At 41.2% G+C, this 15,612-nt stretch overlaps 1 protein-coding gene across 4 annotated transcripts in view; it reads right to left on the reverse strand.

Moving 5' to 3' along the window:
* Positions 1 to 367: 367 nt before the first annotated feature.
* LOC106589218 (RNA binding protein fox-1 homolog 2-like) overlaps positions 368 to 15,612 on the reverse strand; it is a 33,401-nt gene continuing 18,156 nt past the window's right edge. For 2 of the 4 annotated variants that reach the window (XM_045707475.2, XM_082965880.1), the window contains 7 exons: positions 8,930 to 9,020; positions 8,670 to 8,753; positions 6,549 to 6,696; positions 6,113 to 6,155; positions 4,138 to 4,229; positions 3,871 to 3,952; positions 368 to 3,717 (listed from right to left, as the gene is read on the reverse strand). In XM_045707475.2, coding sequence (XP_045563431.1) covers positions 3,673 to 3,717; positions 3,871 to 3,952; positions 4,138 to 4,229; positions 6,113 to 6,155; positions 6,549 to 6,696; positions 8,670 to 8,753; positions 8,930 to 9,020 — 585 coding nt within the window. In that variant the 3' untranslated portion in view covers positions 368 to 3,672. Of the gene's footprint in view, positions 3,718 to 3,870; positions 3,953 to 4,137; positions 4,230 to 5,648; positions 5,686 to 6,112; positions 6,156 to 6,548; positions 6,697 to 8,669; positions 8,754 to 8,929; positions 9,021 to 15,612 lie in introns of those variants that run through there. The other 2 variants (XM_045707478.2, XR_014381663.1) reach the window with 2 other exon arrangements.

The raw sequence follows: 15,612 nt of genomic DNA on the forward strand, positions 1-15,612 counted from the left end.
CAGCTTTAACCTCCAAGCCATAAGACTCCTGAACATCTAATCAAATGACTACCCAGACTATTTGCATTGCCCCCCTCTTTTACACTGCTGCTACTCTGTTTATTATCTATGCATTGTCACTTTAATTCTACCTACATGTATATATTACCTCAATTAACCGGTGCCCCCGCACATTGACTCTATATTGACTCTGTTATTTTACTGCTGCTCTTTAATTATTTGTTACTTTTATTTTTTACTTAACACTTATTGTTCTTAAAACTGCATTGTTGGTTAAGGGCTTGTAAGTAAGCATTTCACTGTTGTATTCTGCGCATGTGACATAACATTTCATTTGAAATTGGACACCAAAATAACAACATGATCGTCACAAACCACAACAAAATATTTTATATAAAAGATTTTATATGGACATTCACTAACAAAATAGCATAATGGCAGCCAAGGGATAAACATGACAGAGGGGAAGAGATTCGTAAAAGGACAGTCACTTCCATTTGGAACCTATAGTGATTAAGAACCACCTCACTGTATATCATACAAGGAGCCAAAAAAACATGACAAGGAATGAGCCTACTCCATGGCTCTGTTCCAATATCCACACAAGTATACTACTTAGTATGAAGCACTGTATCAAGGTATGAATTCAAAGTAATATGCTGGTATGGAAATTAGAACGTTGCCATTGTGTTCTTGCCTCGTGGCGGCCATTTTGTTTTGCCCATCACTGGGCCTGAGTCTTTGACAAACAGCACTGTGCTCTTCTTTGCTACACTAGCATCCTAAGCATAAAAAAAGGGCTAGCTGCCTAGCATTCTCAATGGTGTTTAGTGGCAAAAGATGACTACTGCAACCGAATGCTGTTGGAGTCTGATCTCAAAAGACAGACAAATCATGCAAAACAGTTAGGTCAGGGGTCTCAAACTCTACTTCCTGGAGAACGACATCATGCTAATTGCCCATGTTGATTGGTTCAATAGGTTGTCAATCATTTATCCACTTTGCTCTGCGTTTCTCAATTCGGTAACCATAGAAATAGGGCATAAATAACTCTTTGGCTGTATCTTTTCAGTTATTCATATTTCAGTCCACTTTTGCAATACATGATAATAAAGTCAAATGACCAGAGAAGAAGAGTTTGATCCCTGTTGATGTCTTAGATTAGGTTCACACTGAGAAGAGTGGTACACACAGCCAGAAAACCGAAGATAAAATGAAAAATAGAGCAAACATTTCAAAATAAACAATGACTGCAGCATTTTGAAATATTGTTTCATAGTAATTAGTTCATGCCCCACATAACATTTTCTTTGTAAAACTGCTTTGAAACATTTACCATTGTACAAACCAAACGATAACACTTACAACCTTTTGTATACTTGGATCATTCAAAACTGCATGCCCTTTAACCTAGACAGCACACGAGTGCTACGCTCTTCACATCCGTTTTAAACCTTAACCGACTAATTTCAGCACTGAAATGTTAGTTGTCTTTGTCTACGACAGATCGACTAGGTTACTTCACCAGGTCAGAAGAAGTGCTTGTCAGGCCACCATTCATTCCAAGGTATTTTTGTCTACTGTAAACTTTGGATTTGGAATAAATTGTGAGGCCCGAACATTTCAGCCTTTCCCTATTTTTTTGGGGGGGGAAATACTCAATCCAATGCTTGCCAACCCCCATCACCCTATTTCAGTCTGGACCAAAAACTCCCGTTTCTTCCATTGAGAATTTTTTTTGATAGTTTAGTTTTACATGCGTTCCCGTTTTTTCGCTCCATAGATATAGAACACTAGATAGGCTGATGTCATAGTGGCATTAGTAGCAGTAAAATGGTTCCCTCCCTCTTTGAAACTACCAAATAGTCCATTCCCCTCTGCCCAAGAAAACAACAATGGAGGAAAAAAAAAAATCAGATTTCAACTAATCTTGGAGGAAATGAAAATGTCACCTTACTTTAGGAGGAAGAACAACATTTACCAATAGAAAAAATATAACAAGAGCTAATGCAACAAATAAAAAGACAGCACTTATAATAATAACCACAATAACGACAATATATTTATCATACACATGACTAAAAGTGTGCTTTTCTACAAATCTTTGGAACACAAAAAAAAGGCAAAAACAACCACATTTGGAAATAGAGTATAAGGATATAGAAATATGCACAATAGTATGGTATTTTGCATTAAATATTTTTCATATTGATGGTGTCCCTCTTTCAACGCCTGTTGACAGACTCTCACTATCTATTACCAACGTAGCTATTCTCAGGAAGACTGTACTTGATGTTTACCTGCTCTTCTAAAAGACAGAACAAGTTAGGGAAATCAATCATATAGCCAAATAAAACATCTCTATCATAACTTTTCAAAGAAACATAACTGAATAAGTATTCTAGGTCACTAGGTTCTGGTTGTTTCAATGATAGTGATATATGTCTAAGCCTAACATTCACAATGCAATAAAAAGCTAGCCGGTACCTCTATAGTAGTGATGAAATATTATATAATTCTGAGTGATTTGTGTATAGCGTGAAGTATTGTGAGAATATGATGTTGTGCACTGGAAGTTTAGTTCGGTATAATATTGTGTAATGTAGAGGGGACGTGTAGTGTTGCCCACTGTAGTGAACGGCTTACAGATATTATCTACACTGTAGTCCTAGCCCCTAGACCTCGTTTCTAGGGAAGTGGAAAATGTGTTTAGAGGTGTGCTCAGCGAACCCCTAAAACTAACAATAATAACGCAATAAAGACAACGCTATAAATCAGTAATAATAATAATAATAATAATAATAATAATAATTTGGTAACTTTTTTTCTCTCTAATTTATTTGCATAATTGTAACAATAAAATGTTTAAAGGTTCGCCATTTTCACGGACTAAGAAAACTTTGAGGTAAGGAACAGCTATGATAATCCTTTTACTGCTCAGTTTGAAGTGAGTAATTTCTAATAGTGTTAAAAAAAACATCAGTCCATCCCTCTCTCTGCAATGATGTCATTTCCTCTCTCATACTCCTTCGCCCAACAAGAGGTGACATGGAGTCACATCCTCCATTTTGTTTGCAAATTGTCTTTCTGTTCCAAAATGCTTTTGGTGCTCGGTTGCTGTGGTTTCTCGCTCATTCAGGCTCCACAGACACTGGCAGTCACAGTTCTGTCTTCCATAACTAGGCTCCACCTCCATTCTTGATGTGTGAATTGTGTATAGTACATGCCACATTACACCTTGGCTGTTATACGTGTGGTAGGGGGTTTGTCTCAGTGTTCAGTTAACGGTCCGGACACCAGTTACATGATAGGCTCTGGAGGTACGCTAGCTGGGGGCGACCATTCTGTGTCTTGTGCTGCTGAGAGTGTCGAGAGGGAGAAACAGGGGGACTATAATACAGCCGTGCAATGGAAACAAGCGGCCATTTGGTTCAAATACAAGTAATTTTTTTCTATTTTCTTTTCTTTGTCAAGGCTTTCCACCAGTCTTTAAAACGGCATTCCTATTTTTGTTTGAAGCGAAAAAGAGTGGACAGCAGGAGATTTTGAAATATAAAGGTATCCATGGTAGGCTACAAACTTGCTGCAATCTCTGTCGTGGACAGCAGAGGGAGCTCTTTTATAGATTGTTCAAACAGGATGAGAGAGAGCTCCTGGGAAATATGGTTATCTTTAGTAGGGCGCAAATCTACTGTAGCCTCCCCTGTACAGTGTGGCCTGGTAGAGAGAGGAGAGGAGGTAAGATGGCAGTTAGTGGGTTAGTGAATGGCTAGATCTTTACCATAGAAGTAGAATTACTAGAATGGACAATCTAATTCTATGATCTTTTCTTTGTTGTGGCTAGTAATGTAAATAGACAAGCGTTCTTACCATAGCTCCTACACCGTAGGCTGCAGCTGTGGCAGGGTTTAGTGCAGCGTGGTAAGGGTCTGTCGTGTACACCCGTCCGTAGCTGGAGACCAGAGATTAGTATATTACAAACCCACAGCTGTGCAACCAAACATGTTCCAGAATAGAAAGTGAAGCAGGCCCACTACTTTTCATTTGAATATGTTAATATATGTTACCTATATATATATAGTCATAGTACGGTGTGCTACTGCTTATTTTGTGTAATATATTGTGTCTATCACTCACCCATCACTGTAGGCAGCTGCTGCGGCAGCCGCTGCTCCTGCAGGACTGGCTACAGCAGTCGGCTGAGCATAGCGATACGCAGCATAGCCACCCTACAGAAGGAAGGGACAGACAGACAGAGAGAACACGGTTGTTAGTCGATTTTTATCAACTGCCTCACACAATACCCCAGGAATGAATGATAGTGAAGCTATGTTACTTTATAACAGCAGAAAAAGGAGAGAGACTAACACAAGCAGCAACAACAGGTCATCTGGTGCAACATGGCATTCAGAGAATGTAGCAGAGGCCTTTTCCCCGTGTTGGTCTCCCTCCATGATCAACAAAAAATACTAGGGCCTCGGTTTGTGGCAATGATATAGGCCCTGCATCAAGTGTGCTGCAGCTTTTCTTCATTCAATTCATCTGATCATTGATGTTTTGTTGGAGATGGAGGGAGAGACAAAGACGGGAGAAAGTGTGCATAACCTCAGGTGTGAAATCTCCTCCTTCCCATCAAAAACACTCCGTTAAAGAAAGGGGGGATGAATAAACAGGTGATCGGGATCATTATTCCTTTAATGTGGAAAAACGGATGATGAACACACAGAAGACGGCCAGCCAATCCAATTAAGGGTGAGGGGACACATACGCACTCGCATGGTCACAACCAATCACTGACGCTGGACAGCATGCACCCCAAACTCAAAACAGAGCAACACACCACTGCCTTCTAACCTACAGATCAGTACAGGACCAAGTCCCAGTATTCAGTAACACACACATCTGCTGGGGTGAGGGGGTGGGGTGGGGGGGTTAGGGAGGGGATAGGAAGAGGAGGATACAGAGAGAGGAGAAGAGAGCAGGAGAATGGGGAAGAGGAGGGGAGAGGGGTATAAGTGTGTCTGCATGCCAACATTGATTCAGTTAGCATGCCACAGGTGGAACAGATATAGGGAGATACCGGGAAGGGGTCAGAATGACTCATTAAGATGAATATCCATGTCCCTGAGAGTCTGTGGACCTGTGTTGATCCTCAGATCCTGGAGATCCTCTGTAAGCCGTCTTTAAGCTACTCAGCATCAACTTTCAGAAACCATGTCAGCATTACTGGCAAAGTGTACCTCTCATTTTGGCTCTACTTCATATCTAAGGGTGGCCGTTATAAAGACTGCATAAGAATCGTGGCAAAATCCTATATTTTTATCTGTGTATATGATTTATTGTACTATTCTTTTTTTTTTTTTTTAACTGAACAAAACGTAAAAAATGTCTATGTTATGTCTAATTCCTTTAGAAGGTAATATTGTCATTCGTGTTATAACGATTCCCTTTCTCCCCCGTTCTGCAACTCCACCCATGTCAGAATCCAGTGAGTTAGTAATAGAAACAGAAATAAAGAGGCATTTCAATCTGGGATGGTCAATAAAACACCAGTAGCAGCAGTAGCAGTCAGTCAGTCAGTGGAACGCATAGTAATAGGATGGATGCACACTGGCTGATCACACAGTGACGTGATGATGGGACCCTACCTGGGGCAATCTGCTACTAATGTCCTGAAACACTATTCTACAGAGAGAACAGAGAACAGCTATGGTCAACCTGGTACCCCACACACACAATCACACTCCACACGCAGGCAAACAACGCATAGAGCAGTCTATTCATGAATGTATTGAACTATGAGGGCGTGTAGTATAGATCCTGGAAGATTGGACGTTGCACATGGCATGCACCGCTTCATATAGCAATATGATTCATCAATAACAAAATGTGTGCAGTGTGTGTAACAGCTTATTATTGATCTGTCTAATTAAAATAATTGAATGAATAAAAAAATAAAAAAATGTGTGTTAAATTGTAAAGTTTACTACATCACCCACATATACACAGCTCTGTGGATTTGGTCCATACACACACACACACACACACAGAGAGATGGAAGGAGGGAGGGGAAAGGAGAGAATGAAAGAGCGGAGGAGAGAGGTATACTTACATAGAGGTCTGCTGCACCGTAAAACCCTTCCTGATACATCACACTGAGAGAGAGGAGGAGGAGGGGAGGAGAGGAGAGGAAAGACAAGAAAAAGAGAGATGGATAGAAGAGAAGTGATGGATGGTGATTGAGGAGTGGGAGGAAATACAAGTTGTGAGGAGGAGCAGAAAAAAGAAGAGAAAAGGGGTGGGTGATTAATATACACACACGTGCAACATGCGAGATAAAATACCACTTCTCTTGTTTGGCCAATCATAGCCCTACAAGTCATATTGGAGTGATTGTGACCACTGTGCAGTAGACCGCAATATTATCTCATGTTCATACAAAGAAATGATATTTCAGTGCAGCAACAAACTAATGCAATTAATTCAAGTGCATTTGTTATATCACACCATGCAGTAAAAGTGTGTGTGTTTTATTGAGTAACACCTACCCTGGGTATGTAGGTATAGCTTGCTGGGGTAGGGCTGCCCTGACAGCACTGTAGACCGGCCGGCCACGACCCCGGAGGTGGGCGCCCCTAAAGGTCGCTGCCGCTGTGGCAGCCTGTGCAGCCGCCGCAGGGTACGGGAAACCAGGGACTGAGAGAGACAGGCCAGAGAAATCAGAGAGAGGCAAAAAATAACAAAGAGTTAGTCTACACAAAAGAACAAACAGTCTACAGAAAAGAGAAACAGGCTATTTTGATTATGATGGAGAGCCATTGTGGGGTGAAGAGTCCTAATATAAAGGAATACATATGGGCTAGTCATATCAACATCTCACCAATCTCCTATTCTGATGAAATTAGGATTTAAGATAACAATGTTAGCATCTCACCAAAACTGATGAAATGAGGACTTACAGTGCCTTCGGAAAGTATTCAGACCCCTTGACTTTTTCCACATTTTGTTACATTACAGCCTTATTCTAAAATGTATTCAATCGTTTTTCCCCCTCATCAATCTACACACAATACCCAATAATGACAAAGCAAAAACAGGTTTGTTTGCTGAAATATGACATTTACATAAGTATTCAGACCCTTTACTCAGTACTTTGCTAAAGCACCTTTGGCAGTGATTACAGCATCAAGTCTTCTTGGGTACGACGCTACAAGCTTGGCACACCAGGATTTGGGGAGTTTCTCCCATTCTTCTCTGCAGATGCTCTCAAGCTCTGTCAGGTTGGATGGGGAGCGTTGCTACACAGCCATTTTCAAGTCTCTCCAGAGATGTTCGATTGGGCCCAAGTCTGGGCTCTGGCTGGGCCACTCAAGAACATTCAGAGACTTGTCCCAAAGCCAATCCTGAGTTGTCTTGGCTGTGTGCTTACGATCATTGTCCTGTTGGAAGGTGAACCTTCGCCCCAGTCGGAGGTCCTGAGCACTCTGGAGCAGGTTTTCATCAAGGATCTCTCTGTACTCCGTTCATCTTTCCCTCGATCCTGACTAGTCTGCCAATCCCTGCCGCTGAAAAACATCCCCACAGCATGATGCTGCCACCACCATGCTTCACCGTAGGGATGGTGCCAGGTTTCCTCCAGACGTGATGTTTGACATTCAGGCCAAAGAGTTCAATATTGGTTTCATCAGACCAGAGAATCTTGTTTCTCAGGGTCTGAGAGTCGTTAGGTGCCTTTTGGCAAACTCCAAGCGGGCTGTTATGTGCCTTTTACTGAAGACTAGCTTTCGTCTGGCCTCTCTATCATAAAGGCCTGATTGGTGGAGTGCTGCAGAGATGGTTGTCCTTCTGGAAGGTTCTCCCATCTCCACAGAGGAACTCTGGAGCTATGTCAGAGTGACCATTGGGTTCTTGGTCACCTCCCTGACCAAGGCCCTTCTCCCCCGATTTGCTGAGTTTGGCGGGCGGCCAGCTCTATAAAGAGTCTTGGTGGTTCAAACTTCTTCCGGTTAAGAATGTCTGAGGCCACTGAGTTCATTCATTGCTGCAGAAATGTTTTCGTACCCTTCCCCAGATCTGTGCCTCGACACAATCCTGTCTCGGAGCTCTACTGACAATTGCGTCGACCTCATGATTTGGTTTTTGCTCTGACATGCACTGTCAACTGTGGGACCTTATATAGACAGGTGTGTGCCTTTCCAAATTATGTCCAATCAGTTGAAATTGCCACAGTTGTACTCCAATCAAGTTGAAGAAACATCTCTAAGATGATCAATGGAAACAGGATGCACCTGAGCTCAATTTTGAGTCTCATAGCAAAGGGTCTGAATACTTATGTAAATAAGGTATTTCAATATTTTATTTTTAATACATTTGCAGAAATTTCTAACAACCTGTTTTCCTTTGTTATTATGTGGTATTGTGATGTTATTATGGGGTATTGTGCGTAGATTGCTGGATTATTTAAAAAAAAAATCAATAATTAGCATAAGGCTACAACGTAACAAAATGTGGAAAAAGTCAAGAGGTCTGAATACTTTCCGTAGACACTGTAAGCTAACAATGTTAGCATCTCACCTATACAGATGAAATGAAGACTTAAGCTAACAATGTTAGCATCTCAAAACATCAGCTGTGTTGATGAAATTAGTCTAACAATGTTAGCATCTCACCTGTATAGAGCTCTGGACTGTACATGGCTCCAACCATTGGACTCAACTTCCACCCGGCTGTAGGGGAGTTGGCATTTAGTAGCCCTAATGTAAATTTGAGGAAAAAGAGGATAAGAACTATGAGTAACACTCAACATCTATATCTCAACAAGTTAAACAAACTATGCAATTACACTGATCACATGCAACTACACAGGAACTACATTGCTACTACCGTATTGGTCATATTCAGTAGTTATAACCAGCAATATTATCTTTACCATAAGGTAGAGCGGCGAGCCCCTCTCCTCCATTAGAATATGGGGTGACCATTTTCTTATTGGTCATCACCCTGGCTGTGGCGTTGTTGACCTGGGTGTCAGAGAGAGGTCAGAGGTCAAGACAACACGACGAGGGGTCACACCGGACCTGAGGGACAACACACGCCTGCTCCATGCACAAACAACATGGGCTCCTCCTGTATACCAAAACCCATAGAAATAGAAGGAATAGAACAGGCTTGGAACCTCTAACCCTGGAAAACTGACTATTAAACTCAAGGGTACACTCTCAATATCTGCCTGGTACTGTGATGTAATAATTTCCATGATAATGTAGACTATTCATTCAAATAATGCCAACTGATGTTGTGATGTGGCTCATGCAATTGAATGTACTGTATTTTTTGTAATGTCAGTTTTTTTAAATTGTTTAAATCACAGCACAGATTGATGGGTACACTTCCTGCTTTTACTTACTGCTTTGGTCTTATGGGTACACGTGCAATGACTGACAGTCCACCCATTATGCCATCACTGACTTGAATGGGGACATCCGTTCTAGTCATTCTATTTCTATGCCCAAACCACACAGTACAGGCACCAACATAACCTTCAGTACTACCGGAACAAATAGGCCCTAGATATTTGAAATATGAGTGCTTCAATACACTTAGAACTGGTTATGACTTTACTAACTCAGATTATTAATACATATGTAACTAACGCAAATAAATTGAGATTAGTAAAAAAACACTAAGTTTGTACTTGCCAACATTTATCTGCTACTGTGAGTCGTATGAATTGAAAAAGTGACAGTAGTGTCTACGCTTGGATAAGAGGTTCATTTTTCTGATGTAAAGTGATAGTAATTGATTGATACATGCGTTCTTTTGAAGGAAAAAAAACTAGGAATTTCTGAGTATTCACAATAATTTAACCATTGACAGCCCACACACACACACACACACACACACACACACACACACACGAAAAAATAAAAAAATAAAAAACACTTCAGATTAAGGCATTCAAAAAAAATCCAAGACCATTCCAGGCATTGCTACCTTTAAAAAGAGGGAAAAGAGAGGGTGAAGAAAGCTTCTGTTGAACACGATGCAAAACGTTTCATCACTTGAACAGGACATACACAGATTACACACAGCCAGTCAATCAAGAGCCCATCACATGACCAGAAGGTGAGCCAAACCAGCCAATCAGCAAGCATCAGATGCAGTATATATAGACCAATCAAAACATTCTGGCAGCCCTCCCAATCAAGTCACACACATCATACAGAGAGGGGGAGAAGAGAGAGCGGGATGCAGGAAGAATAGCCAGTCCACATTAAAAGACATGGGAACACATAAATGATGGGAGGTGAAGAGAGAGTGAGAGAGAAAGAAATGCAAAAATTATTTTTCTCATGAACAAAAAACAAATACCAAGATGCGGAACAAACGAATCAAAACAAAGAAAAAAACGTCTAACCGTTTGCCTACATATAAGATCCAATACATGAGCTGGGATAGAGAGAGGGATGAGACAGAGAGAGGACAGAATAAAGAGATAGAGGATGGGGGGATGCAAATGTCATTCCTCAAAAACCAAATCAAACCATGACCGTGAAACACTGTCAGGCATTGCAATTCAGTGTCGCACTACAAATAACTGGAAGCAGACGCCAATATAACACACCATCCAAAACCAAACTATTGCTCAACATTTTTAAAAAGAAACTCCGGGCACATAATCCAATTAAATACAATCCTATTGAGAGTCAGATGTGATACTGATGATGGTTTCAAGATGATCTTCTCTCTAGCGGTGGTCTCCATTTGTAACTAGTTTGAAGTATTTTATGTACTCTATATCAGTTGCATATCCTTAGCTTGTACAAAGTGTCATTTTACCTTCGTTTTAATGTGAAGAAGAGACTACTCTCTGCCCTTCGACATCAACAACTACAGCCAGCGCACAAAACCTACTGTCTAGTTACCAAGACTGAATTCTACAACAACGCATTCATGCTTTATCATGCCAATCCACTACTAGTGTACCACGCTATTGAATCAAAGCAATCTACCGTTTGGTATTCACTAAAGAAAGGTAGCGAATACATAACAGAGATGACAATGGCACTATATGATACAGACGACAAGAGATAGTCAACCATGCAGTAAGGAAATAGCTCTTGTTTGAATGCAGTTAGAATGAATGCATAAAGTGGTAGTCAGTTGAGCTTGCAGATGCGTTTTATATCAGGTTATCTTAATGTTACAGAAAGAGTCTGGAAGGCCATGCGGTCAAATGCCATTGGTTTTCTAATCAGCATTTTATTCGCCAGCTCCACAATCAATCACAGGATTAGCCAATCTGATCCTTTCGATCTAACCCTGCCGGGTCAAGGACACTTATCGTATTTTTTTGTGTGTAGGGTGCACTTTATCTTTATTTGGCGGATGGGGGGTGGGGGGGGGTCATTCAAAAATGATGCCATGTGTACACAACTTACCATTGCTGGGGAAATGGTGTGAGGACACGCGAACGGTTACCGTGGAGACTGACAACAACACAGAAATCATCAGGGGGAAATAGAGAAAATATAATAAGAAATTAACCAAAACAAAAACAACCAATGAGGTGATGAAAAGCAACCACCCCCACCCTGAGGTACACAGAGGAAGTGATGTCATGAAGTGATGTCACAGATGATTGGTCACCTTTTGACATAAAGCTGACCTCTATTGATGTAACTACTACAAATACCCAATACAACTGAGCAGATACAGCCATACACATATGGGAGACAGAAAGGGACAGTTGAGGGATCAATCTAGAAGCCTATGGGTCAGGGAGAAGTCACTGCCCAGCTTTCACTGATATTATAACAACTTTTCAACACATAAACAGTGTTGGGGGTAACACCTTACAAAGTAACGTGCTACAGTAATAATAATACTTTTTGTGGTAACGAGTAATATATCAGAGTTACTGTTCAAATTGGAGTAATAATATTAGTTATTTTTGTTATCATTCCCTTCCTATTACATTTATTGATCCAAATAAATGTGTGAGATTATTATTCTCTCTGTTGGTGCAATATATATACAATTTATAAAAAAAATCCTCTCATCATGTTCCTGTTTGTGCATGCACACACTACTACTAACTGCTTAAGTGAGGGCGATGGTAAAATGGCAGAAGCGTCTAAAACACTTACTTTCCCAGCCTGGAAGTACTCCCATTAGTTTAATTTGGTAGGACAAGATGACAAGAATAACACAGTAAAATGTCAACTCTGCCCAGGTGAGAAACACCTGACTTTGCTGCTGAAGATGACTGTGGGCCTACCTCATTCAAACAACCAAGGTTTGATTCTAATGGTTCAGGAGGACAGGCTGTAACCCAGGGATAGCTGAACCAGCTCGTAGCTGGGTATGTAGTAGGGGAAATGCTGCCCTTATCCACAGTAGATATTGTGTCTGTCATTATTAGGCTAATTGTGTTGGTGCATAGGCCTACGTAGGGTAACGTTGACATTGTTTACATTGAGTGAGGAAGCGCAGCGTTTTGGGGTGTAACAAAAGTAATAAAGAGAAGTGTAACTAATTACTTTTTCCAGGAAGTAATAAGTAATTCATTAATGTTGAAAGAAGTGATAGATAACTTTTTTTGTGTAAAAAACCCAACGCCGCACATAACAAAAATACTCTATTGGAGTACACTTAAAAATGAGAATGGACAGACGGAGAGAGGGGTATATCGACTAGGCTTGGGCAGTATACCATTTATACCGTATACTAGGGTATTTGGAAAAAGCCACAGGATGTTTTTTTCAATACTCTCAAAATTATTTATTTGAAGTTTTTGAATAAATTGGAATATTTGCAGTAACTTTTTAAGTTAATACCTGCAGTCAACTTGTGCAATACGTTCGGCGATAATGCAGATTTTCACCGGTCACATTATTTTACGTTCTGAGGTTTACCGCAGTTCCTCAGAACAGTTGAGCCAGTCAAGTGTTTGTTTGTAAATGGCAGAGGTGTGGACTTGAGTCACAAATATGATGACTTGCAACTCGACTTTGACTTCAACACCAATGACTCGTGACTTGAGCCTTATGACTCGACCTGACACCCTCCCCAAGCCCAAATATTAAAAATGCTGTTATTAAAAAAAGTGTGCAGCGCATCAACTCTTCAATTAACGGATTACAGTTTGAATCGGACAGCAGCCAATCAAATTGTGCCAGCTGAGGAAAACGTTGTGTGTGGCAGTGCAGAGGAACGTCGGCGGGTGAATTCAGATGGAGCCCTTGGAAAGATGATACCCCAAATTATTATTTTCGGATATAAAGACGACGCTGTATCAACAAAAAATGAATTGCAACTTGCAAAACATGCGGGAAGAAAATTACAGACGGAGGCGCAACAATTTCCAAAGTTGTTCGACATTTGAAGCTGCACAAAGAACGGTAAGTCGTGGCTAATATAGCCGACAGCTATATATTTTCTTACTTTACTGGTGTCTCATGTAGGCTAAAGTAACGTTAAATCAAATGAGCCTCCACACAGTCAGTCAGTGTGGGATCGGGATCATTGCACCCAGATTGAGCTACAACTGGCTAGGCAGTTGGTAGCCTAAATCCTGCCCGATGTTCCTAAAACAAGGTTGGGCGATTGTGGTTGGGCGATTGTGTACCCATGTATTTCCATGGAAATATAACGTTTATTTGGAAAGTAATAAATATATAGTTATTTTTAAAAGCATTCATGATTTGCGTAAATGTAATATACTAACTATTACTCTTGTTAAAAATATGAAATGGTATTACATTTGGTGAAGAGCACATTATAACTTGTTTAGGACTCGAAACTCAAAGTTCAAGACTTGAGACTTGACGGTCTTGACTTGGGACTTGAGTGCTAAGACTTGAGACTTACTTGTGACTTGTAAAACAATGACTTCGTCCCACCTCTGGTAAATGGCACAACACGAGACAGCGAGAGCTGGTGAGACCATAGCGTTGTATATCTATCGGCCAGTCACTGTTGTGCGCCGCACGAGGTAATGAAGTTACGCTCATACAATTCACTACGAAATGTTTGCCATCAGATATCTTATAACGGCTTTCTGCCGTGTGTGAGAAGTCAAAGAGCTCTTGGTTAGTTATCTGTACAGCTGTGCTTCCTACTAGCAGGGTTTTTCCTCCTCCGTTCTTCTCACCTCTGCTGGATCTTCTTTCAGAAAAGCATGCATCACAACTTTGTTCATTTGCACAATGTCTCTCGTTCACCTTCGCTTGTACAAGACCACACGCAACGAAAATGACATTCGGTAGCTACGAGCTATGACTGTATAACTTTATGAGCTGGATTTGCCGGTCTTTGCAATTAGTTTGTTGTTAGCATTCTAGTAATCGACGCCTAATGGGCTTTTTGTTGCGTTTTTAGTGCCCCTTGTGTGCTATGCCGGTAATACCGTAAATCCTGGGATGGCAGGTAGAACGGTATGAAAATCTGGATACCGCCCAAGCCTAATATGGACAGCTGTGGAGGGTCACAAACAAACACAGGTTGATATAAGGGGAGAAAGACAAACAAGGATAGACAGACCGACCGGCATGAAGATAGAGAAAGAGTGGAGAAAGAGATGGAGCAGAACAGAAAAGGGGGGAAAGGAGAGGAAGACAGCCGTATTATCGTCACTCTCCCCATCTCTCTCTCTCCCCCTGTATTTCTCTTTCTCACCCACACGTTTAGGCCCACATTCACACAACAGAGGAGTGCATAACAGTTGAGAGCATGCAGAAGAGCTCGAAATAAAGCATGGATCTAAAACCAGGAGCCAAAGCAATGGCAGAGCATGAGGTGTTTTCCTTCCAAGATCTTCCAGGTCATGCTGACAAAGAGAAACGTAGAGGCATCGCAGCGAAACTCATTCCCATTACACCAGGTATTACTCTTGGAAAAGGGGGATGCAAGTGAGGGTATGAGGTGTGGGCTGCCTTTATTTAATGAGTGATATATAGACCCCAAAAATCACCAGTGAATCTATAAGCAGCAGATCAAACACTTCACCACCACACTCCCTCAGGGCAGTCTCATACCAATACCTGCACCTGCCAACACCTAATGCATGCAGCAATGTCAACATACAGAAACGTAATCAAACTACTTCAATACTGTGCACTGACTCACGATCAAGCACACAGGTATCTGAATGTAGGGGAAAGAAAAGGCGACAATCTTTTATGATGTCACATCACCTGACCGGTCTTCTGAAACACGATTGGTAGCCCATGCAAGAGAATCGCTCACAAACACAAGCAAGCATGGTTGTTTCTCAGAAGAAGAAAATAAGGAAGAGAGGAGAGGGAGACGTCCCCTCTAAAATAGTGAACACCAATAAAGCCCGGATTCTGATCGTGGAAGTGATGATGGATATAAAGAAGGGGTGCAGCAGAGAAAACAAGATACTCCCTCTCGCATGCTGTGTCATAAGCAGCGTCCAGAGGTACAGTGTGTAAAGGTTTCATGTGAAAACACTGTTCCCAGACCATTTTGTTGCCAAACCACCCAGCATGCTTTGCAATTCAGGCAGACCCATAAAGCTGAAGATCAAAACGTGCAAATGGACAGTGCACGAAACATGACGTGATGTAAAACCAAGACATCGTGCGC

The sequence above is a fragment of the Salmo salar genome, chromosome 02 (assembly GCF_965601325.2).
Source record: "Salmo salar chromosome 02, fSalSal1, whole genome shotgun sequence".
Lineage (NCBI taxonomy): Eukaryota > Metazoa > Chordata > Actinopteri > Salmoniformes > Salmonidae > Salmo > Salmo salar.